General features: G+C 40.6%; 1 protein-coding gene across 2 annotated transcripts in view; it reads left to right on the top strand.

Annotated features, from left to right (window-relative positions):
* Positions 1-24472, top strand: part of ARHGEF12 (Rho guanine nucleotide exchange factor 12) — a 78087-nt gene that overhangs the window by 19613 nt on the left and 34002 nt on the right. Inside the window, exons 2-5 of one of the 2 annotated variants that reach the window (XM_009286741.2) lie at positions 13978-14001; positions 14726-14814; positions 16450-16506; positions 23916-24014. In XM_009286741.2, coding sequence (XP_009285016.1) covers positions 13978-14001; positions 14726-14814; positions 16450-16506; positions 23916-24014 — 269 coding nt within the window. The remainder of the gene's footprint in view (positions 1-13977; positions 14002-14725; positions 14815-16449; positions 16507-23915; positions 24015-24472) is intronic. The other variant, XM_009286742.2, reaches the window with a different exon arrangement.

Below are 24472 nucleotides of genomic sequence, written 5' to 3'. Positions count from 1 at the left end.
CCCCCCCCCCCCCCCCCCCCCCCCCCCCCCCCCCCCGGTCATATACCGGGACTCTGAAAGGAAGCGGTGCTAGCCAGTGAGTATCTGAGCAGCTGGCTATGTACTGGGTTTTTTGCTTTCCTCCGGTTACCATTTTCTTTTTGAGAGCTGACATTTTCTTTTCTGATTTGTGAAATTCCTAGAAAATGAGGACCTGGGCAAATGTTTCAAAATATGAACCAATGAAATAAAGCTTACTACTATTTAGAAAATGATAATGCATGCCACTGGAAAAGATCGAAGCATGGAAAATACAAGCTCTGGCTGGGAAATTATTGCATGCTTAGAACCATGGAGCAGATAGATGTAGGGGTAGGAGTTGATTTCTTTGGCTTCCTGTCTGCTGTGTAATTGTAGCCTTGATGCAGTTGTGGCTTGGAGATTATATTTGGTACCAGCATGCATTGAACTGGGCAGCACAGAAGCTGTGGTGAGTGTAGTCTAAAAAATTTGGTCATGAGAACTGAGGAAAAGCAAAAAAAAAAAAAAGTAACTACTATTAATATATTATGTGGTTTGCTGCAGTTTCATCTTTTTAATAGGCCCCATGATTTGGGAAAAAAGTGGGATTTAATTAGGAATGGTAATTCAAATCAAATCACCAAAAATTATTTCGATTGAGTTAGATGGTTATATGGCAAAGGCTAATATAGAGATCTTGCTTTCTCTGTCATCCCGCTGTACGTGGGGGCTTGGGTGCTTGTTAATGGAGAGCCATGCATCACACCGCCTGGGGCATGGTTAGAGCCCTGGGAAGATTTACATTAATCAAACACAAACAGACAGTGTAGCGTGAAGAAATTTCTATCCCGCTAGCAGTGCTCACAAACTTAATTAGGTTATTGGGGCAGAAAAAGAAAACAGCCCCTTCACCCTCCAATCCTTCTTCCCCAGGGCTTGACCAGTCATATAAGCTATAAGAGCAGTAAGCTCATTGCCCCCCTGTTTTGACCTCCCAGTTTCTTTCCCTGGGTGACAGAAAGAGGCATGCTTTCATTCTCGCCCTCTTTCCTGCGCTCTTCTCTTCTAAAACAATACAGAGGCTCTGTTTTCCTGAGACTCTGTGCCTTTCAGGTGCCATGGTGGTCGGGTGTTTTCAAAATGCCTGAAAACAAAATACATTACGTGGCACGGTGTGACCCTGTAAAAAGGCTGAAAGTAGATTGAAGGAAAAAATCTTGCTGCCCTATGCCAAGCCTTTGTTCATGTGCCTCATGTGGTGCAGTTTCTTTGATCAGTGATCTGATTTAAGAACATGCATGCACATATATATGTATATAGACATATACATGCATATGTGCATATACATAAATACATACAGAACATACATATCTATGTATTGTATATACATATACAGGTATATATTGTTCTGTCCCTCAGGACAGTTGGAAGTGCTAAATTCTAAAATCCTAGCTCTCTTCTGCTTTCTTGTTGCATGCAGTCTCTGTGGGATGTACGTGGATGCTGTTCTCTGTGTGTCCATTAGCAGTGCAGCATAGGGCCACAGCTGATGGTGGTTGGGAGGAGGTGGGAGAGAAGAGGTGGAGTTTCTTCCCTTCCCTCAAGTGGTCAGTGAAAAAATCAGGCAGATGCCTCTCAAGGATATCGGATAAGCGTAAAAAAACCAGAAAGCTTCCAAGAGGGGTAGCTGCACTCCTTGGACAGGACTTGGTCTCAGTGTACTCCCCCGGGAAATGGGCCTTTGGGATCTCCCTGTTCAGCTGACTTTGTCTTGTGAAACAGGTAATATCGGAGTCTTTGTTCCTCTTCTGTAATATATGAATATACTGAAAGATGAGAAAATAGCTTCCTTGAAGGCTGAGGATAGAGAAAGAATCTTTCCTTTAATATCTATTGGAAAAAGCGCCGGGGGGGGTGGGGGGTTTTTTTTTTTGGGTGGGGGGTGGGGTGTTGGGGGGGGGGGTTTTGTTGTGTTGGTTTTTTTTTTTTTCTCTTAATAGCTGCTGTGTGAACCTTAGTTATTCTTTTGTATTTTCATTGTGAAAATGGCCAATTAAATATGCTTGCTGTGAAAATCTGTGCCTCTGTGTTCTCAGCTCAAGAACAAAGGTTTTGACAGATAGGAAAGATGCCTTAGATGTAGATGCTGGCAGCACTACCTTCTTTCCATTTCCCAATGCTGAATTACATACCAGCATGTTAGCAGAACCTTCTCACCAGCTTTTGCAGTCTAAGTGAACGTGATTTTTGATAAGCTGATATTTTATACATGTTGATGTTAAATTAGCTATTGGTGTTCAAGAAACCATCTTTGAGTGTTTTGGGTGTTTTTTCTGAATACAGTTTTCACTGATCTGTTCCTCTTTTTTTGGATTTCATTGTAAAGTGTTCTAAAAATTAAGCAAATTGCGTCAGTAGAGGATAGTCACAATAATGGTCTGGACAGTACTGTTGGTGCAGAATTGAGACTGTTAATACAGTGACAGCCATCAGAGCATTGAGAGACTTCTCTCCATTTGCAGTAGTTTCTGCTAATGTATGGGTAGGAGGATTTGATGTAGAAGGGCTGTGAGATACTAATCACCACTGGGGGGATTTGGTTTTTACATATATATTTTTTTTTTTTTTGAGTGGATATGCTATAAAGTGGTTACTTCCCTTTGTGGACAGATGCTCTTTTTCCAGGAAGGCAGCACTGTAGGTGGCTCTGACATGAAGAGTTAACCGTCTAAAATACTGAGCGACAATCTGCAAGTTATTGCAAGCTCTGCTCTCACCAAAGTCAGTGAGAGCTGGCAGTTCCCAGCATTGTGCCTCTATGAGGAGGAGGTACCAAGAACTGGGTAAGTGAAGCGAGTGGGGAAACAACTTAAAACTGGTATCGATGTTTCTGATAGCTTGGTTATCTCTATACCGCTGCCACGTGTCTTGAGGAATTTTGGTGCCGTTGCTTCTTAGCAGCTAGTAGGTTTCCTGAGTAAATGTTTTTTCTTTTCTTCTATTTTTATTTATTTTAAGAGACCCAAGAGGAAAATACTAATACAAACATATTCGGAGGCCTATTAATAGCAATGTATTTGACTCACATGCTGTTCTCAGGGTCTTGAGCCATTTTACAAGTACCATGGCTTCGCTACTGTTTTTTTTCCTCTTCCATTTTATAGTAGAAGAAACAGGGCTTGATGTTGCCATGAAATCCTAATCCTGTGTTCTGCTCCAGTCCTTTACAGTTGGTCTTTCTGGATTTATCCTGTAATTTAGATGAAGGAGAGGATGAAATGTGAAGGAGCAAAGCATGCCACGAATGTCTGTGTAAATTTTTTCACTTCTCATGCAATATATGATATGTGCATCTTTTGTCTTGTGTTTTATAGGTGAGACCTGTGTTTCAGGGGAGAAATAATAGGTTTGCATATCACAGAAGTCCTTTTATTTTTCTTAGGCCGTGTAAATATCTAAGATAGTTTTAACTTTAGTATGTAGCATTGCTAATCTCTTCATAGTTCAGTTTACATCACATATTTTCTTTTTTGTAAATTCTGACAAACTGAGATGTATGGTTGAGAAACTTTCCATGGATACTTTTAAAATACGAGTTAATGCTGGGATAGAAACCCTCTTGGGAGGTGCTGAAGCAAGTAAGGTAAAATATTCAATTAATTGCATATTTTTAATTTAGTCTCAAATAGTTTAGATTTCTATTGCCCTTGGTGTTTGCATCTACATGAGCAAAACTTCACCAGCAGAATTAGCTACATTGGAAGCTGTGAAGGGCTGAGCTAATAATACACTATACAGGTTAAGCAACAATGTGGTAATGATTTCTTGGTCTTCTCTGTGCTACAGCTTTCGTTTGTAAAATTGTGTATCCAATTTTTCCCTGGTGTAAATTAGGCCACTGGGAGCACTTTGCCTTTGGGTAGTTTAAGACATATTAGCTGTAAATTAGTTTATTGCAGCTGGCAAATATTTAGAAGCTTTGCAAAGGTCGTAAGGGTGGATGTTGTCTGCACATCGCATGCAGAATGGGTGTAGTTTGACCAAAGGTTCATGACTGGGTGGGAGAAGGAAAGGCAGGGCTGAAAATGCTTTTTGGTTGAGTGGCTGCTTAGCTGATAAATTCCTAGTTCTTGATGAGCAGGCAAGTCTTGGGTTTGAAGTGTTGGCATGACATTTCTAGACCAGTAAACGTGCATTAACCTTTAAAACAAGCTAACGAGAATTGAAGGAAAATTTAAATTAAGACAAGGCGCCTTTCTTGGAGCTAAGTATTTTAGTCATGCTCACCTTATTTATCATAGGAGTAACTTAATGAAATTTTGCATCGTACAGGAGGTCAGACAAACTGATAATACCTTTTGAATATATAAATCCATCGGTGAAGGTGTTGCTGAGCTATGTACTTCTGCTAATGTTTTCAAATTGTAGTAACATCTGTGTCAAGGTAAATCTCCAGTGAAATATTAAGTCAGACATGAGTTCATAATGCCGAGGAGCAGAAGAACAACTTAGCCTTGTTGGTTCCTTAAAACATCTTTTGAAAGACATGTTGGAGGAGTAGTAAATATGTCTTAAGGTGGATACTTTCTTACTGGTATCTAGCACCTGAGCTACATTTATTAGTTAGAAGCTATAGAGGTGTGGTGTTCCTGTGCCAGGCAACTGTATGCACTTACTCACCAGAAATGTGAACTCTGGGCCAAATACTCAAATGTGGCTCTGAACCTTGTACATATATTTGCAAAACTTAAAGCTGGATAATTGGAGTTAGTGTTACGGTATTTTGAAAGCTACATTTCCAGTTGTATTACGTGCACTGTGTTTTTTCTCCTCCCTTTCTAATTGCTGTCTTTTGCTGTTTTTAAGAAATGTTTCCACACTAGTCTCGTTGCTGGTTCATAACAACCGCAAGCTAGATATGGCATTAATAAGGAACTAGGCTGTGTGCCTAATGAAATGCAAAAACTGCTTGACACGCTGGGGCAACACGAGTGATCTCCAAGCCCTTATGTGTGCGCTGGGTGAAAGCAAATCCCATGGCAGTTGATGGCTTTAGGTTTCTATGGTTGGTTTAGAAAAATAAAATTGTCTGGCGCAGCGCTCTTGTTCCTTTGTCTCTTGCTTTGATTTTTGTGTGCATCTAACTAGAAAGCTTTTCCAGACGCCGTGTAGGAGGAGTGGTGGTAGGGAGGCGGGGAGTAGGGCTGCTTCCATTGAGCCAGTTCTGTATTGCAATTATTGGCAAGCAAAGCAAACATTTCATTTCCCCGTAATTAGCTCCAGTTTAGGGAGGCAGGTTAATTTTGACTGCCACGCCCTGTCTGTGCAAGAAACCTTGTTGCTTTATTTGATTCTTTCAGAGAGGAGCAGTCTGTGGGCAAAGGGATTTAAAATGATTTTCAGCAATGAAAACTGGAGAAAAGAATCAGAACACACGTGTTCTGTGCTTTTTTTTCCCCTCAAAGAGCTGAAGCTCAGGTTGCCAAGATGATATGAAAATGTGGAGAAAAGGGCTATTTTGGAGCTCCTCTAGTATAGCCAAACTGTGCATATTCCAGCTGCTTTTCCTTGCTTCAGGGAAGCTTGAGCTCTCTATGCCTGGGAATATTTGTCTATAGGCTACTTAAAAATAAATAAATAAGGGAGAAAACTGGGTCATAACTTCTGAAATCACAAGGCTTGACCTTTCTCCTGTACCTGGTCAATTCTGTTAAGTGGGTCATGCAATAAAAGCTTGCAGCCAACAAATCGTGGACATTTCTTCTCTGCAGTGCACTAGAGTTTTGCTGAATTTTTTGTTATGATAACGTTTTCTGAAGGTCTTTTTAGAAAAATACTTGGCCCTTTTCAGTATTTCTGGTGTTTAATTAATTTAATTTTTTCCATTTCAAAGAAGTCAGTTTTTCTTTCCCAGACGTGGAAACTGACAGATTTAGTAACTTGTAACCAGTCAGGTTGGGAAGCTAGTAGGAAATCACCTGTGACTTGGCAACCTCTGTTCTTCATCAGTTTCTGAACAGAGTTTATTCCTGCTCTAAACTACATTCTGTGGGCAAACCACATCCCTGTTGCTCGAATCTTGCTTCTAGGCTGAATCTAAAAGCAGCGTTAGGGAAACACGAGCAACTTGGTTTATTTATGTTCTCTTCCACTGCCCCCCTCCCCAGTTTTAGTTTGTTTGCTTCTACCCCATTGTAGAGATATTAAACAATAGGTGTCCTTGTCTTAAAAGGCTGTAACTTCAGGCCCCGTAGATGGAAAGCTGATGCTTCTGAGCCTTGGAAGTCAGTCAGGAGTGGAAGAACAGTACTGGCTGCTGAAAATGTCTCTGTCCCCTCCCCTTTGTAGAGTTTCTGTGGGGACTAAGAGTTCTTGCAGGGTCCTGGCTTCAGCAGCAGAGCAGCACAAAGGCCACATTGAGAATAGCTGCTGGGGAAGCCCTCCTTCCTTGCCTGCCCTGTAAATGCAGTTCTTTCTCCATGAAAAGCCCTGACATCAGCTCTTGGAAAAATCCAAGTGCTTGTGTCATGGAAAATAGCTGAGGCACTTGCTTGGGCTGGGACTGAATGACTGAACTGTGGATGAAACTTCTGTAGAGATGCTTTTCTTCTACCCTTTCCAAACGTTTCTGTTCATAGAGAAATATAAACCCTTCCCATCTGAAAGTTTTACAGCAAAAGGGTGCTAAGGAAAGAACACAGTTGGCTATACTATATTCAAAGTACCCTGCTTGTCGTTTTTTTTTTCTTTTTTTTTTTTTTTTTGTCTGTTTAACAGACATGGTTGCAAGCTCCTTTTAGAGCTGGTCACATCTGTCTGCAAAGGAGTATTTCCCAGAGGGAGCAATGTTCATTTGGATGGATGTACTACCTGTATCATCAGCAAATTCCACGTACCTCCTTGTGTGGAGGCAAAATCTTCATGTTCTTGTAATCCACTTTATGAAGAAGACTTACCTTTGCGTTCTGTTTTTTTCATCATCTTAAACTGATGTTTTTCTCTTTTCTTGCTCTCTTCCCATGCTGCTGCCTTCTCACCCCTCTTGATGAAACCCTCACCCAGAATAAATCTCCAGTTAACTGCAAGAATGAAAGAGATTTACATATATAGATACAGAGGGTTGTTTGGTTTTTTTTAAAAGCTCAAAGAGGAAACATCCCTGTGATGGAAAGGTGCTCTCACTAGCACCAGTGGAATGCTTTTTTCCTGTAGAAATACCTTCCTCTTGGGAGTCCTCACCTTCTCTTCTTAAAGACCATCAGAAACCTGCTAGCTTTCCAGACTTGTGAAAAGGCATAATTTTTTCCTTGATTTTTACCAAATTTATCTTAACCTAGTTTGCGTTAAGTGCTTAACTCAGCACTTACGGTTGCCATAGCGCTGGTCCCTTGCATTGGTCCCTACACTGATCCATCAAGAAGTATGTTGATGGGCTGTATTGGCTACTCTGAACTTCTAAGCTAAAAGGAAGATTAAATGGCATATTCTAGTTATGTATAGAAACACTGGCGGGCCAGAAAAACAATATAACATTGACTGAGTTGGAGGTATCCACTGATGCTTTATTAGGGCAAATCCAACACTGACGTTGCTGGGAATGTTTAGAAGGTGGAGAACGGCATAGAGTCGACGCAAGAAGATATTAGCAATATGGGCTCTTCAGTCACTTCACTAAACTTCCAATGTTCCTTCTCAGAAGGCCTGTTCACAAAGCTGCCGGTAATCTAAAGCTAATAATGCCAGGAACGATTCTTCCATGAGTCATTGCGTCAGCTGTGGTTGCTGCCTTGGACTCCTACAAAAATAACATGGAAACTTTTATTGCCTAGCTCGGTTTCGCCTCCTTGTGCACTTGCTACAAGTTCATAAGATCTGTCTGTAGGCTCTGACAGCTCCCAGGAATCCACGCTGCCTGGGTCCCTTCCTCAGCCTGGCTGTTTCTCTGCACCTTGCGTTACAATCTGTTGTCATCAGGATGCAGTGGGTTTTTTTTTTTTAGGAAGAAAACTCTGTGGTTTCCTGAGGTTATGTACTTTGATATGGGGAAAAGACGACACTGCATAAAACTGCTCTTTAAGTGGGTTAATGCTAAGGTAAATAGACTTGATGTGTGGAATCAGTGTTGTCCACAGAATAGCTGATGTGGTTACAGCTGTAGTTTGTGGGCAGTACAGTGAAATGGCAGACTTCTGTCTGCGTTTTTTCTTGGTTGCTAATAGTTGCCCACTTGCTGCATCCGTGTTTCTCTCTATCCGCCTGTCATTTGCTATCTCATCAGTTCCTTTTGCTCAGCCACTGTCCCATACAGAACGTGTCTACCCCTTTTTGTTGTGACAGAAGACAGCCTTTAGCTCTATATTAAGGTCACATTGGTACTGCTTTTGTTCAGGTCATGTCAGCACTCTCCCATAATACCTTTCTCAGGGTTTTTAAGCCCAGCAAAAAACTGCCCTGGTGGATATCTACATCTGCAAACTGGGAAAACAAACAGACTTTTTTTCTTTTTTTTTTTTTTTTGTTTCTTCCCGTCTCTTTCAAGATTAAATTCTGGGAAATGTCTGCAGAATGGCATTTAAGACATCCATGCTTACTGTGCTTGCAAGGCACTTACTTAAACCTACTAGATTTAGACAGAAAATGTAGCCTTTTTCTGACTGCTGTCAGTGCAGGTCCAATCAGGGTGTTGAAGCTTAATAGGTACTGAAGGAGTTGTATGCACTAGATGCACTTGAAATAGCCATGAGATTGTTCAGTGGTTTTTATTTTTATTTATTTATTTATTTTTTTTTTAAACTGTCACCCAAGAACAGACTTCAGTTCTTCCAGTTACAAGATCTGTTTGGGTATGTATGAGCAAGAGGAGAGTACGATCCAGCTCAGCCTTCCAGAACTGTAGCTGCGAGTTACACAACTCATTTTGTCACCAAAATCCATGAAGGTAGTGCTGGCAAAAGGCCTCTCATTGACTAATTACTCGGTGAAAACCTCCTGAAGTGGGATGATGTCATTTTAAGTAGCCATAGTTGGGGGTTTTTACTGGGGGGGCAGATCAGACTTTGAGTTAACCTTTGGTTTTCCTCTTCTCTTTCTAAATGTGTGAAAAAGATAAATGAGTGAACCTGTAATATTTTTCATCTCTCCTGAGTTTGGGGTGTTTTTGCTGCTTTTCTTTCAAATTTAGATTTCTGTAAGAGGGTTTGTCTGTAACAAGCAACGTCTTATTTAAATGAAACTAGTAAAGCAATGAAGAAGCTTCTATTGCAACTGTTCATCTCCTAATTAAAGATTAGTTCTGTCAAGCAAGCAGTTTTTGGCTGTTCTCTTTTGTATGGGTTTCACAATATTTCTTACTCATCCCGGCACAAGTTGTAGTAATTTATACTTGCATCGTGCAAACACACACAAGCTTAATTTCAGGCATGTGAGTAGTCCTGCTGAAGTAAATGGAACTAAAGTTAGGCACATGAATAAATATTTCCAAGGTTGGGGCCCTTGTCTGAATCTAAATATTTTTGTCTTTGATCGGTTTTTGAGATAGCAGATACTTGAATTCTGGTAATATTTTAGTATGGGAGGAAAAAACCCCAACATGGTTATCTGAATGCTGTGCTATTTATGGTCAGCTATATTTTCAACCTCCCGGGCTAGAATGGAATGCTTTGTACTGTTGGAAGCTGGGAATCCTTCCTCGCTCTGGTGTGTTTTGACACATTAGGTCTTAAAACTATCTTTTTCTGTCTTGGCTTCAAGGTAGTTGTTAGGCGCTGGTCCAGTACTGAATGATGCATGCATGTGTGAGCTAACTTGGAGAAGTGTAATTTTTAATCCGCAGTGTTACTAGGTGTATATTTCTCACTTGGCTTTACAGTAAATAGATTTTCCTAATGCAGGATGACTAACAAGACATAGTTTTAGTAATTTGATGCATTTAAATTACTTAAATTATTTGACCCGGTATTTTAAAAACAAAATGTGACTTGGCTTTTAATTGTTCCTGGTATTTGGGAGAGCGGAACAACTTGTTTGAAAATGTGCTGATGTTCATCAGTTATCAGACAAAATGTCTACAGGGTTTTATCGTGTAGCCTAAACTTGCCAGCTAGATTTGGAATTAAGTCTCCAGCTGTTAACCGCACCCTGCTGTGCCTTCAGCGTGCATGGTGTTTACAATAGTAGGTGAAATACATTTTATATGTTATATATAGTGCTGGATGCTGTAACACAGTGGGGGGAGTTTCAGTACTACTTTCAAACTTAATACTATTTCAAAGTGAGGATAAGTTGCACTGAAATACAAATAGTTGTTGGATAAATCCATGGGAGCTCTTCTGGGTTCTTTGATTATACTCCATTTATCCACTTACACTCTGCTTTCTGCTGCAGTATACAAGTGACATAGTGTTTGGGAACTGAAGAATGTCTTCAGCAAATCAAGAAATGCTAGCTACTATTCAGGTAGGAAACTGGGAAAAGAGGAGGAACTTCTATACTGGGTGCTCCCCACAGGCTGGCTAGCAAGGATGTTAAATCACAGTTGTAGCCTTAGCTCAGCCAGCACTTCCATCTCTAACTTCTGTGATTTCATAACTCAGTGGCCTGGAACGATTTCAGGTCCGGGAGGGGAGTTTTTCCGGGGGTGCTGGGGAGCTTCACCTCCAGCCTAGCTGGAGAAAGCCCACCCCCTTCCTACTCCATTGGTTTTACGGAATACCTCTGAAGTAAAGCTAGTGCAGGAGAGGGCCTGGAGCTCCCTCAGCCTCACCGCCTCTAGTGAACGTGCTGTGTGTGCCCGAGAGGCTTCGCTGTGATGGTGACCTGCTGCCTGCCCCGCTTCCCCACCGCGTCCCTCCCTCCCTCCCCGCTTTGGAGAAGAAAGAAACGCAGGAAGCTGGCGGGCGGCCAAGGGGCTCCAGAGCTTCCGGGAGCTGCTCCCGGCGTGCTCCGCAGCAGCGTGCCCGTGGACGCAGCGGGGACGGAGCCCAAGGGGAGCGAGCGCTGCCCTCGTGCCATCCCGGGCCTGGGCTCGAGCGTCTCTTCCCGTGGGTGTCAGCATCGGTGTGGTGGGGATTCTTCGGAGCTAGCCGGCTCCTTGCGAGTCCTGACCGTTTGTACTGAAGTGCTGTGTCCACAACTGTTAGTGCAGCGACGGCCTCAGACTAGGAAGCTGTGGGATTTTGGCTCTCACTCAGAGGGACTTCTGTGCTCACCGTTAATGTCAAAGCACAGAAAAAATCCTGATGATTTCAGTGCCATTTTATATACAAGAACTTTAGGATTCTCTTTCTAAATAATGAATGCCAATGGTCTACGTATAATAGGTTTTACGCAACTTTCTAGACCTCTAAAATAGAACATTTGCACTTCATCCTTGAACAGATAATAAATAGCTCTGAACCAGCCAAACCGGTACAACAGTGAACTGACTTTATTTTGTTCATAAATGGTTTCTTTTGCTGCAGGAGCATAAGCCTGGAGTTCTGGGTGCCTAATAAGAAACACTATGGGATAAAGGTTTTCACTTAAATGCTTCATTAAAATATTTGTTAGTAGTGTTAGGATTTTTTTATGCAGCTCAAAAGTTCAAGTGCATTAAATAAAAAATGTGGCATAATTAATCTTAAGCATCTCTTCCTGCCTTTGGAGGGACGATAGATTGTCTTTCCCTGGATTCCTTTGTCTCCTTTTCTGCTTTTCAATGAAACACTTGATTACTACTGCATCTATTTACCATACAGTGTTCAGGCAGGGTTAGGTTGGCCTGAGATGACTTTTGTTTTTTTTGCTTTGGGATTTGGGTTGTCTGTCTTGCACAAAGTAGTTCTTTACTGGCCAAATTTTGTAAATGGGAGGACTGAATGGTGAAGAGATCTGGCTTTGCAGGTAGAGCAGAACGAGGAGAGGCTTGATTACCTACATGTTTCTTACTTGAATCAGAGTGGATTTCCCAGACTTCTGAGGTGAAAATTGTGCTTTTTGGGGGGAGAAGGAAAGAGGACTACCACTTCTTGTGGAATCTGTATGCAACCTTTTTTCTTCAATTAATTTACTTCTGTGCTGCTTTACCCATGGGTTCCTGAAGGCTTATGCAATCAAAGGCCCTATCTATCCCCTTAATTTTGAAGCCGTTTTTGTATTTCAACTAAATTTGATGCTGTTATCTAAAAGATGGCAAATGTCTTGATGTGTATAATTATTTTCAGTAATAGACAATGTTTTAATTTCACTTGCCTAATGTGTCATCAGATGTTCGTTTCAGAGTTGCCATATTAGTGCATGCTTGCATAGGGAATTGGCATGTGGGAGCTGGCCAGCATTTTGGGTGTATACGCGTTTAATGGAATACCTATTATTCAAACAGAGGGATTAAGTTGAGTACTTCTGCTGTGTATCCAGTTATGTTTTTCAGGTAATGGGGAGGGAGTTACTGTAGCTCTAAGACTGCTATTTTTTGCTGGGCCACTCTATGTATAGTTATTGAGGAAAAGAGAATAGGTGACAAGGTGCCCCTCCATTGGAGAAAGGAGCTTAAAACATGAGGTGTGCATTTTGGGCAGTCTTCTTGGCAGTGCTCAAGGAATCTTTTGTTGTAATGCTCTGAAATGCTCTCGGAGAATGGTTTGATTCTGCGCGTTGGACCAGTTTGGTCGGACAGGGCCATCGCTCAGCTCAGTTGAATCTGAGTTTGGAGGTGGTGTCCTTGGGGCTATCCTGCACTGATGTTGTCTTTTTCTAAGGCAGACATACCATGGGACTTGATCTTTACCAAACAGGTCTGTTTAAGTTTAAAAAAAAAAGGGGGGGGGGGGGAACCCCAAAAAATTGAGTCATTTAATGCCCTGTTAACTTTTCTGGTATTAGATTTCTTTTTACCTGAATCTCTTCCCTGCCTCACACTAACCCTCACCCCATTACTTCTTGGAAAACCTGTATAAATAGGAGAAACTGAATGCAATAAGGATAACTATCACGTGTATCGGGGAAATTATCAGCTATAATAATTGTAGGTGTCTTCATTTAGAACAAAAGGTGACTTAAGTCTTTCCTTATACATACACATACAGCTCTAAATGTTGGTAGTGCTTTCCAGCCGAAGGATCTAAAAACATTTAACAAGTAGGAATGGAGCTAAACTTCTGAAAAGTTCTAAGAAAAAACTAGTTCTGCTTTATGAAAGTAGAAGTTGCTGCCTTAAGCTGGATGGCATACACCTCGCTCTGTGATTTTTCTGCGATAATTCAAGGAAAAACATCCTGGTTTCATAGTCCCACATCTTTTCCTTACTTAAAAAATGCCTATACACTTCTTCCTCCCTTTAACTGTGGGTTTGTGTTGACTATTTTATCTTATGTCCCAGTAATACTATTTGGAATAGTTAATATAATTTCAACTTAACTTTATTCTGTTGTGCTTGTCTTAAAGATGGCAAGTTCATACAGTTTCATGAACATAGTTAGAGATCTTGTTAGGAGGAGATGTCAGCATGAGCTCCTGTATTACTAGGTACCACAGCACCCGCATAGGAGGGAGATAACTGGAATGTCTCAGCTATAGGAGATTTTTCAGTTAAGAGTTTGGACCTTCATTAGGTACCAGGTACTCAGTCCATCAGCAGGACAAAAAAATCAAGCTACATTAATTTTTAGTGTATGGAACTAGTTGTTATGAGAGGAAGACAATCCATGAGCTGTTATACTAAGGAAAGACCTACTAGATGCTGGATTTGAGAGCACAGATTCTGCTTCTGTTCTTAGTTCTGTTTGAAACCTTAAGGATATTGCTAATAATTCTTTACCTAGTTGAATCAACTGTAAATGGACTAATAATTGGCTGAAGTAGAAGAACAAAAAAGACTTGTTCTCTTGTGAAGGCATTACAGAATTGTAAAATAACTTTGTATTTAAGCATTAGTGTTGATATCAAACATAATGTTGAGAAACAAAAAAAGTTCATTAAACTTATGTTCTTTCTTCTTTTCAGGTTTCCTCTCAAAAAACCTACAAGGTGAGTTACTGAAGTTCAACTGTTTATCTGTATGGCAAATTATGATATAGCATTTTTGAAGGAGGAATGCTTTTAAAAGGAAAAAAAAATATGTACAACCACAGATAGCAGTACCCATTACAGATGTGAGGAAATTAATATCCAGATCAGGACAGGGTGCCAAAAATATAGTTGGTGGTGTACTTAAAAGTGCATGGCATAGTATTACCATTTGCATTTCTGTTAAGTACACTGGTGGGTCATCTTACCTGAGATTTGAGATGGTCAGAGAAAGTGACACTGTGTTGGTGTATGATGTACAGACACTTCCTTTGGGGGGGTGGTATTCTAAACCTTTAATTTTTGCATACACTGATATTTAAGGTTTGCTGGGAGAGGAGGTGGAGTTTTTTCAGTTTTATGTAACTTACCTTTATTTTGCTTTTAAAATAAAACATGGCCTGGCGTTGAACGATAAAGAGAATGCACTTGCTGTTACTAATTTCAAAGGTTAACAAGACTGTTTCTAGGACCTTGGATGTGCTCCCGAAGATTCTGAGAGAGATCATTTTTCCACTTGAATTCAGTCTGGGGATAAATTTTTTAGGCGCACTTAATGCGGACCTTTTAATCTAAATTCCTTGTTAGCAAACAGAACTAGCTAAGGTGATTTTCAAGAGCCTCGCCAGTTAGGCAATACTTCTGTGGTACGGTAGTCAGGATCCTCTGCTTTGGTTTGACACAGACACGGCAGCATTCTGAGCAGAGAGTCTCCAGCTGACAAGAAACAGAAGGTTGAACGCTGCAGTAGTACACACGACTTTGATCCGACAGGTAAAGTCCTAAAAATTCACAGGTGAAAATCTAGACTTCAATTTGAAAAGTACTGGGGATCGGAAATGTTAAATGATAAAATCAGATGATTTTAATGTGTCAACAAATGTGGTTTTCAGAGTTGTGGTGTTCTGTGACTGCAAAGCCTTTTTGAAGCATGTGGGCATTGAAATGAATATGGGCTTGCTTTTAAACACGCTCATGTACAAAGCAGCTGTTAGCTGTGCAAGAATAAACCTAGATTAGTGGTATCAGTGAATAACTATAACTACTTCCTCTTTCAGAAAAGTCAGTCTGAAATTTCAGTAGGCAAATACTGTAATTAGTTGTGAGTTCTTTTGGCTGTTTTAGTCAAAGTGTGAAATTGGAGATGATATGGGCTTGACTAGGGCTGGTATTCCTTGTTGGGTTTTTTTTTTTTTGAGCCTTAGTGGATTTTCATCCATCTCTGTCACTTGTAAAGTGAATTTGTACTTTCCAACATGATATATTTTAAGATAAACGTCTATTTTTAAAGGATATGCTATCCTATTTTTTAACCTTCCAAAAGGTTAAATCCGGGTCAACTTGGTAAGCCTGTCCGGTGCTGTCTTGGAAATTAGGATGCATGCAGGGATTCTTCATTCTCTCTCTGAAACACTAACCCAATGACTACTGTGTATGTTCATGAAATGCATGACAGGCTCTTGTCTGAGCCTCCTGGCCCCACGCAATGTGCATTTTTCACGTCTGTGCATTCTGCTGTTCAGTCCAGTCTTTCCCCTGGGGCTTGTGGAAGAGATGAGAGTTGAATGTAAAGGTGGTAGAACTTGTAGAATGTGTTTTTGCACAAGACATTTGAAGCTGATGTTTATAAACCATCCTGTTCGTTAATGCTTTCTGCCACTAGCTGCATGACTCCTTCCTAGTGTGCACAAAATAAATTAAAAAGAGCTTTTCATGTCTGTTTAAAAAAAAAAAAAAAAAAGTCCTGTAAGGGAGAAAACCTGAATTAGTGCTTGTCTTCTTTTCCTTTGTCCTTGGGAATAGGTGATGTAAAATTATTTCGGGTTGGGGTAGGTCTGGGGAGGTCTCAGGCTATGAACCTGTTTTGCAGAAGGAATTTGTTTTCTTCAGAAGCAAACTTCAAGAACCCTCTAATCTTAATTTGATGAAAGTCATTCCAATTTTGAGAGCTGTTACCTGGCACTGCTGTTACGATGCTTGTGATCTGGTCTGATAGATGAACTCTGTACTGTAGCCTTCATAAAATTTCTTTCTTTTTAAGGGGTGGATTCAGAATGCTGAACTACTATGCGTGTATCGATTACTTGCTCTGGAGATAAACGTTACCAGAGTTTCTATGCTTGGACTGTTTTTTATCCAGAATATTTTCTGTAGTTCATTGCAGAGAACTTCTCTTACTGTGTCTTAGACTCTGTAATAGATTCTTTGTGGTGTTACCTGTGTCTTCACGCTTGTATTATTCACCCCTTATTCCAAGTGTTTCACCTATGTTTTGTTCACATCTTATTTGTGTTTTGCACGATTTAACCTAATAAATCAGTCTGTGTTTTTTCATGAAGTTTTTTTTTTCTCATGTTTGGTCTCCATATTTTCTATATCTCTCTCTCCTTTTCTCCTGCTCTCGTGCAGATAGCTCCTCCAAGAAGACAAAGTCTAGTTCGGAGGAGAGTAGATCCGAGACGTATGGTAAGCTAAAGCAGCTGCTACAGCCTTGCACCTTTGCAGTCTGCTCCATGCTTTTTGTCTGTGCACCCAAGGCTTTTATCCTTTACATGATCCGCATGGTTGGCTCTGCAGCAGGGAGTGGGAAACTGGGTTTAAATGTTGCTTCAGTGTATCAGCTTGTAGTTTTTGTAGTGGCTGGAAACTAACCCATACCTGGCAAGCATAGGCTGTCACCTGGATTCTCCTGTTATCTATTGATAGTTGGGAAAACTTGCTAGGGCTGCCCTTGGAGATCTTGTGCCACTGAGTATTTTTGACATTGTATGAGGACACAGGTCATGCTGGACTCCAGAAGAGTTTTTGCAGTTGTAGAAAAGTGTGTCTTGCTCTAACTCCTGGAGGTTAATCTGTATGAGCCAGCAATTCATCTTTTTGCATTATTTGTAGAGGATCTTGTGTCAGTTCCTTTTCATGTTTCACCCAAGTGGAAAAATGTATCTGTAAATAATTGCAAAAAATGTAAGAATATGAACTTCACCGTTCTTTGTTCTGAAGAGGGAGTAACTTCCCTGGCAGTCCTTTATTGTTGTGTATTACTACTGTGTTGTGGTGCTTGTAGACTGGAACAAATTGGCATATAACAGTTTGGGATAGGAGTAGCCCCACGCATCGTTATGTTGTCAGTATACCATGATGGGTGCTGTTGGAATGTCTACCAAACACAGCCTGTTTGCTCATCCTCCTTCTTTAGCTTACATCAGATATGTCAGTCTTCGGGCTGTCGCACTCTCTCCAGCCTACCTTTATGTTAATGACTTGTTGAATTTCCAGTCTTTGAAGAGAATTGCACTCATATCTTAGAAACTAAAAGGTAGTAAGTTTTCACAAGTTGGTGGGTGGTCTTTTGGATCCTACCAGCTTCTTAAGACCCTTGGACCTAGGCTGAATCTGGCCAGTACCGCTACATTTCATGTTTCTAAGTGTGCATGTCCAGCTCTGTCTTGACTTCAGTCATGGCTTGCCTTTCTTTTCCTTTCCTGTTTTTTTTTTTTTCTTGATATTTAAAACAGTCTGTGATACTTTCTAATTTTTCTCTCTAGAGAAAATTGCTTGCTGCATAACCTGCTGTGGGCTTTTGGACAGATGCAATGACTCTTCCAGTATCAGCTTTATCATTCCACTAGAATAAAACTGCCAGGCATTAATGGCTGTGATCCAACTTCTTAAACCACCTATGTAATACAAAATAATGCTGTCATAGCTCTGGTTGTAAGGAACATTAAAAAATAAAAGCAAAACCAAACCCAATCCCCAAAAAAAACCAACCCCAAAGGGTTCCTTCTAAACCAACATAGGCATGTTAGCAAAAGCCCTTTAGTTGGTGCAGTTTAGGGAGGCGTGTTCTGTTCCTTCTGTGAAAATGAGATCTCTTAACTTTCCCTGGAATTTTGAGTCGCGCACTTTTTTTTTTTTTAAAAGAAAAGTAATATGACAGTCATGTTCCTCAGAAATTCTAAACAGGTTTTGAGAGTGCCTTGGTTTGCTCAGTAGAGCTGGAAACCTGTCTTAGGGAGACCTGGCTTGCTGCAGCTTGTATGTCTTCCTCCCATGCTCAGAGAGAATGAATGGGGAAATGGCCTGCTTGAAAAGCATATATGTTGGGATAATGCTTCTCATGAGCTTGTGTTGAAGCCTTGACCAGTTCTTCCCCTTGCCAGGTAGATGCTGGTTATTGACAGCGCAGTCAGGTTGACTAGATCCCTACGTCTCGAACCTGCATTAATTTTTGCCTAATGCTGCTTACCCGTAATATACTGGAGGTGCCGTCAAACCATTGTAGGTTAATTACAGGAAACATTTGGTATGCTTGATGGAATGTATCTGTGTTTATACTTCTCCCTCAGTCTGTACAGTGTCCTGGTTTTTCATGTGTGGCAGAAAGAAACATGACTTCCTAATGTAAGCCTTTACTTCCCCCAAAGCTTCCTGCAGATGCTCTATCCGTGTCCAGTATCTATGGGAGCAGTTTCCACTCATCCTTCCTTTCCAGTGGCCTTTGCTGTGTTGGACCTTGCCCTGCCTTTTGTGTCTACCCTCTACTTTTCCCAGGTTCTGTGGTATGTGTAGAGAAGTGTGCTGTTTGCTTTGAATGGGACCAAACTATTTGAAAACCTACAAGTAGAAACACTACTGATATTTTTCTCGCTGGTGACTGGATGTTAGCTGGCTCTTTCTTTGGCTAGCCATTGGAAAGTGAATAATAGAAAAGTCTTTAATGACAAGAGGAAAAGGAGGTGTGGCTTTTGTGTATGTGTTTGTTCTTACCTCTTGAAATTCTAATTAAGGAGCAAGAGACCAGAATTTCTTGAAGTATGAGAGTGGCTTGGGGGTGGTAGAGTGGGTAGGTAGGGAAATTGTTCTGATATACAGAAGTTGATTTATAGTGACATGAAACTTAGGGTGCGATATTCTCTTCCATAAATCCAACCATCTCATATCTGTGTATTCAACAGAATTTAGATGATCAGGAAAGAGTTTGAGTGTAGTTTCAGATATGCTGTAATTTACTAATTAGTGCCACAATGTTCCACAATACTTGATATCTGTTTCTCGAAGTAGAATTCTTGTCTCTTAAATGAACTTAAAATTGAAATTAGCTTTCAGGGTGGTAGGTGAGATATCAGTTACTCTTCCCTTTTCCCCCTGACTTGGTTGCTCTCCAAAGATGTCTTCCTTTTTATTTAGTAATGGTCAGTTTCTGGCCAAAATACTAGACTAGACCATATATATACTCTTTCACATATTCTCTCCAACTTTGGGAGAGGTTTTTAAATCTTTTTGTTTTGAAACTCCAGATTTTCCCCCTGTTGAGATGTTTTTAAATCAAACTTGCTCTTCCTGTTTTGTTTCTTGCAGTTCTTGTCAGCCTTGTGTCTTTATGTTGTGGCCACCGTTTCTCCAGACTCTTGAAAGGACTCTTGGGAGCCCCTCGTACTACCCTTATAATAGCCAGAAACGGCTGTGAGTGCAAGGGGCACTCGACCACAGGGGTTGAATGTGTCGTTGCCATGGGAGCAGATAGTCCTATTTATCATGATTAAAATACATGGTTCTTTTTTCTAGAAAGGTTACCAAGCCTTGTTTTATGAACGGTATTCAGTGCCATTGTTGTTAACAGTTTTATCAAGACACTATACACTGCACTAATTTCAAACAATATAGTTTTTGCTCTGACTTTACATGACTTCTGTTACCAGGTTAGTGGAAGAATCTGAAGAATGCTGCTAATATGGCATGTGGTATGAAGATCACGGTAATAACTAGAACTAAGTGAAATTCAGAATTTCATCCTGTGAGAAGTTTTCTTTATAAAAGCTGATAGTTTTGTTTATTTTGTGGAGTGGGGTTTCTGAAAATATTTTATAGAAATAAAGCTTCCCAAATGAAGTGAAACATTTGGACATTCTCAAAATCCCAAGGAGTTTGTTTTTGTTTATTGAATGATTCATTTCAAATCACTATATTAAATTGCATTTTCCCATTGTGGCCTCATGCCTCCAGGGAGGTTATAGTTCACAAGTCTCCTCCCATGCCGTGTCCCACACAGTTGGATCAGAGGAAAAGCTACATTATATTATGGGAGATGTACTTCATGTCTCCATTCTCTGTAGTGAGTCAGGTTTTTAGAATGAACCCCAGCTCTATTTGTTGTGCGCTGGTAGGGAAATGAAATTTCCTATTTTGCTGAATAACTTCCAGATATTTAGGATCTGTAGAAGAGAAGAAGGTAGATGATCTCTTTACTAGAGAAGCTCTTGGACAATCGAAATGTATCTGGCAAAACTGTTTGAGGCAATCATTTTTACCAGGGTGTGTCCGTGACCTTGAGAAGTTCGGACTTCACCCTTTCCTGTTATCCAAAAGGCACACTTGTAACGGGACTGGAGAACTGAGCCACGATGTCGCGGAGGGAATAGTGCCACCTGTTGAAGAGTTGATTGTCTAGCTTTTCTTGCAATTCCTTTTTTCCGAGACTGGGTAATTTCTAACTGCTTTCATTTCTAATCTTAAACCTCTTTAACTACAGCACACAGTTAGCTGCTTTACTGTACTCTTGGCTTGAGGCTATACCAATGAGTTTGGGGAATTATAATATGCATGAAGATGAAAAAGGTTTTTAAGATCTTGGCTTGAGGCTATACCAATGAGTTTGGGGAATTATAATATGCATGAAGATGAAAAAGGATTTTTAAGATTGATTTTTTTTTTCTCCACAGAATTTTATGAATCCACTCAAGATACGAACATGTAGTCTGATTTTGTGTACTTATAGCGTAGTTACAGTGATGTCTCCTCATTTCATGCCATCAAGATACTGTCATGGGAGAGCGAATGTGGGAATAAGATTATTATTGATTTGATTTTGAGTACTATCAATGATGGGTTCTGTTGACCTTGTAATTTTTACTAAGCTTCAGCTGGAAAAAGTGAAATATCATGGTGTAAGATATTTCAAAATGAGTGACTCATGATTTCCATCCAGGGAATGCTAAGAATTGGAACACAAAAGCAAAAAAGATGAATGAAAAGCTGATTGCCACTTGCTAACATGGACTCTTCAGTGTTGCCCCAAACTCATAGACTTTAATTAAAGTGGGTGAAGTTGGTTTAGTTAGTAATTTAATGTAAGAGTTCCTGTATGTACTTGTGATATCCAGGCGTGACAGTAACGGCTATTGAAAACTTTACGCTGCGTGTCATTGGGCTCTCGGTGGTTTGTGGCTTTCCTTTCAGTCTATTCCAGAGTGTCTAATGAGGTGTTCAAGGTACAAGACGTGGGTTAAGAAAACGTTGCTGCTCTGGTCTTAAAATTCCACCCCTAAGAAGATTTCAAATTGAATGTATTTTACTTAAAGAACAGAAGTGAGCAAATAACAGATTTGGGGGGTTTCTTTGCTAATTTTTCCTCACAGCAGAGTACAAGAGAGCACTTGAAGGTTGCTCCTTTTAGTCTACCTGGTTCAGACAGCTATCAAAGCTGATATAGTTTTTCAGGTAATAGTGTTATCTTCAGAAAACTTTCAGATAGCTTCATTAAAATCACTACAAAGCTACTGTGTATCTCCGTCAAGCACGGTATCTCTCAGCTGGCCTATGTAGACCTTGTTCCACCCTTTTGTATTGTGTTAGGAGAAGGATTAAGTGCCTGCTTCTTGTCTGAAGGGAACAAACACAGGGAAAAGCAATTATGGACTAATTTGAGTTTGAGTTGTCCTAATTTCAGTTGCTCCCCATTCTAAAATTGTCGTCTTGGGTGAAATTGAGCCTTGTGGTGTGAAACAGTTTAACTTGATTATTCTTGGAACTTAAACTGACCTTACAGAGTATAATTTATGTTGCATCTCCTACTGCATTGCCTCTGCTTTGGCATCAGGTTAATTTAAGGGGAAGCTTATCGGTACATCCAAGGGTTATTCCTTCTGGAAAAGAAAGATATTCAGTGAAAGAGCAACGGGTATGCAGAGCTATACTGTGCCTTTAAACAAGGACAGTTCTTATGAGTCAAAAGATTAGTTAGTGTCTTACTCATAAAACCTGTACATCTGGCAGCAGGGTTTAAAATGAGCTGTTTTTATGAAATAGCATATGTTCTCTTTCCCACACCCCACCCTGGGGCATCATTCTTGTGAAGTGAGACTTAAAGAAGCTTGGCCATATAGAAAAATGGGAGGTACAAAAGGGAGAGGCATGTTCTTTCACTTAACCATATAAAGAGGGTGTGAAAGGTGGTGGGTTTTTTTCCTCTTGTCTGCTTTCACCTTGCATCCATTCCATCAGCTTACTGCAGATTGCTATGTGTAGCATAATTTGCTTCTACTTTATCGGCAGAAGGGGAGTTACTGGGATACGATAGTGTGACCAGACTGCTGCAGAAGTGCTGGAATGCAGCCTTTTTCCACTACTCCCACACCCATTTTTCATATATGCCACACTCGAGGAGAACAGGGCTGACTGGGCAGACAGTATTTTCACTTGAGGCTCCTCCTTTCCATTAGGAGTTGCTCCAGAGAAGTGAAAGGAGCTGTAGTGGTGTGAGAGTAATTTAAGACATGGGTATGACTCCACACTCTGTTACAATTCATTCCTTAAAAATGATTCCAGAAAAGACGGTCTTGTTGGGACAGCATCTTCACAATTCCCTTTGCTCCCTCCATACTAAATGAAATTGCTACAATTTTGGTATCTGATTGTGGAGAACTCCAATTCTTTCTCAAGATGTTGGTGTAAGAATTTGGCCTGATGTGGCTTTAGAAATGAAGAAGCAAAGCAAGCTGTTAGAAATAAGGGTGATGTTTAGTAGCTAGTAGTTTCTGCTGTGTAAATGAAGGAACATCTGTGAAGCGTTTTGCAGAGTTCCTAAAGTTGCTTTTCAAGATAAGGGCTCCATTGCGGTGGGCTTTTTGCAGATGCTCCTAGGAAAGTGCTCAGCAACTAATATGCCAGGACTGTTGCTTTGTTTTGTTTTGTTTTTCCCTTATTTTGTTTTCAGATGAACAATAGACATACACAACATTTCACCTTTTCAAAATGCTGCACCTACTAAGTACATTTATTTCTGCAACAGTATTTATGTTCACGTTAATCTGAGTAATCCTAACACTGGGAAACAAAATAAGGTGCCTTTGATGTCACACAGCAAGTTAAAGGAGGAGCAGATTCAAACTGTCATCTCCTGGGATTTTGGCCCTGTACTTCAGTAGCTCAGTGGGAAGCATGGTCTTGATTTCAGAAGTCTTGTTCAGTGTAGTAAGCATGGCTTGTACTTCTTTACTGCTGCTGTTCTGGTTCTGTGCGATATTCTCACCTGGAACAGAAGGTGCCCCGAGATGAGATTTTTGCTGAGAACTGGGAGAACTTTACCTGATCAATGAATCTGTTTTAGTCCACCCCACTGATGTTAGTCTGAGAGATTTGTGACTTCTTTTTTAGAGTAGCTTGTAAAAGTTGTTTGGTGTTTTTGATGGTGTACTGGAACATGACAGCCCTCTGCCGTACTTTGAAGAACTATTAATACAGACAAAGGGAAATTGTGCTCATTGGTTTGTGTACATAGCTGCTCTTCTTTAAAAGCTGCTTTTACCTCAAGTTGTGTCTGATGTGCCAGAGCTGTCTGCATCTCTGCTGTTGTATATCTCTGTTTTGTGTAACTGAAGCAATAAGCTTGACCTGTCTTGACATTCCTATCTGTTTCTGGACTGATGCCCTGTTTCTGTCTCTCATATATTTTACCCTCTGTTGTATTGTACCAGTTTCTTTCAGTGCTCTGTGATTATCTAGGAGGATAAGGTTTTGGACTGATGCCTAGCTTGTGTCTCTTTGTATTTCTCTCCTTCTCTTTCTTCTGCCCTTTCCCCACCTTTCTTATGCAGGTCTTGTTCAACGGTGTGTTGTTATCCAACGGGATGAAAACGGATTTGGGCTGACAGTCAGCGGAGACAATCCAGTCTTCGTGCAGTCCGTCAAAGAAGGTAAGCAGACTTGCTAAATGCGCTAGCCAGAGAGCAGCCTAGAGGGTTTTCATGTGAATCAAAGAAACGTGCATGAGCTGGAGGAGAAAACTCAAAATGCCTTCCTCACGGGTGGGATGGCTGTAGCTTCAGAATAGATGTGCAAGGACGAAGAGCGTTGCACTGTTGGGATGCAGTGAATTTCCTCCTCGGTGTCTGATGTATTTGGAAACTGACCTTTTGCATCTGAGAGGAAGTAAATGACTCCTTGAAACGCGGTGGGATTGTGGCTTGATGTATCCACTGCAAAATGAGAACAGAACTGCTCTAGTCTAGATACTCAGAGATTTTAATCTGATAGAGACAGAGGAAGCTTGAGTGAGTGTGGGAAGTAGCTTTGCGTGGAACTACAGAAGTGCTTAAACCATTTTTGCTTTGAATGTTTCTACTGAAATTGGAACTAAATGATTTCTTGCCTC

Source organism: Aptenodytes forsteri, unplaced genomic scaffold, assembly GCF_000699145.1.
Source record: "Aptenodytes forsteri isolate BGI_AS27 unplaced genomic scaffold, ASM69914v1 Scaffold760, whole genome shotgun sequence".
Classification (NCBI taxonomy): Eukaryota; Metazoa; Chordata; class Aves; order Sphenisciformes; family Spheniscidae; genus Aptenodytes; species Aptenodytes forsteri.
This window is presented reverse-complemented; position numbering and strand designations above follow the sequence as displayed.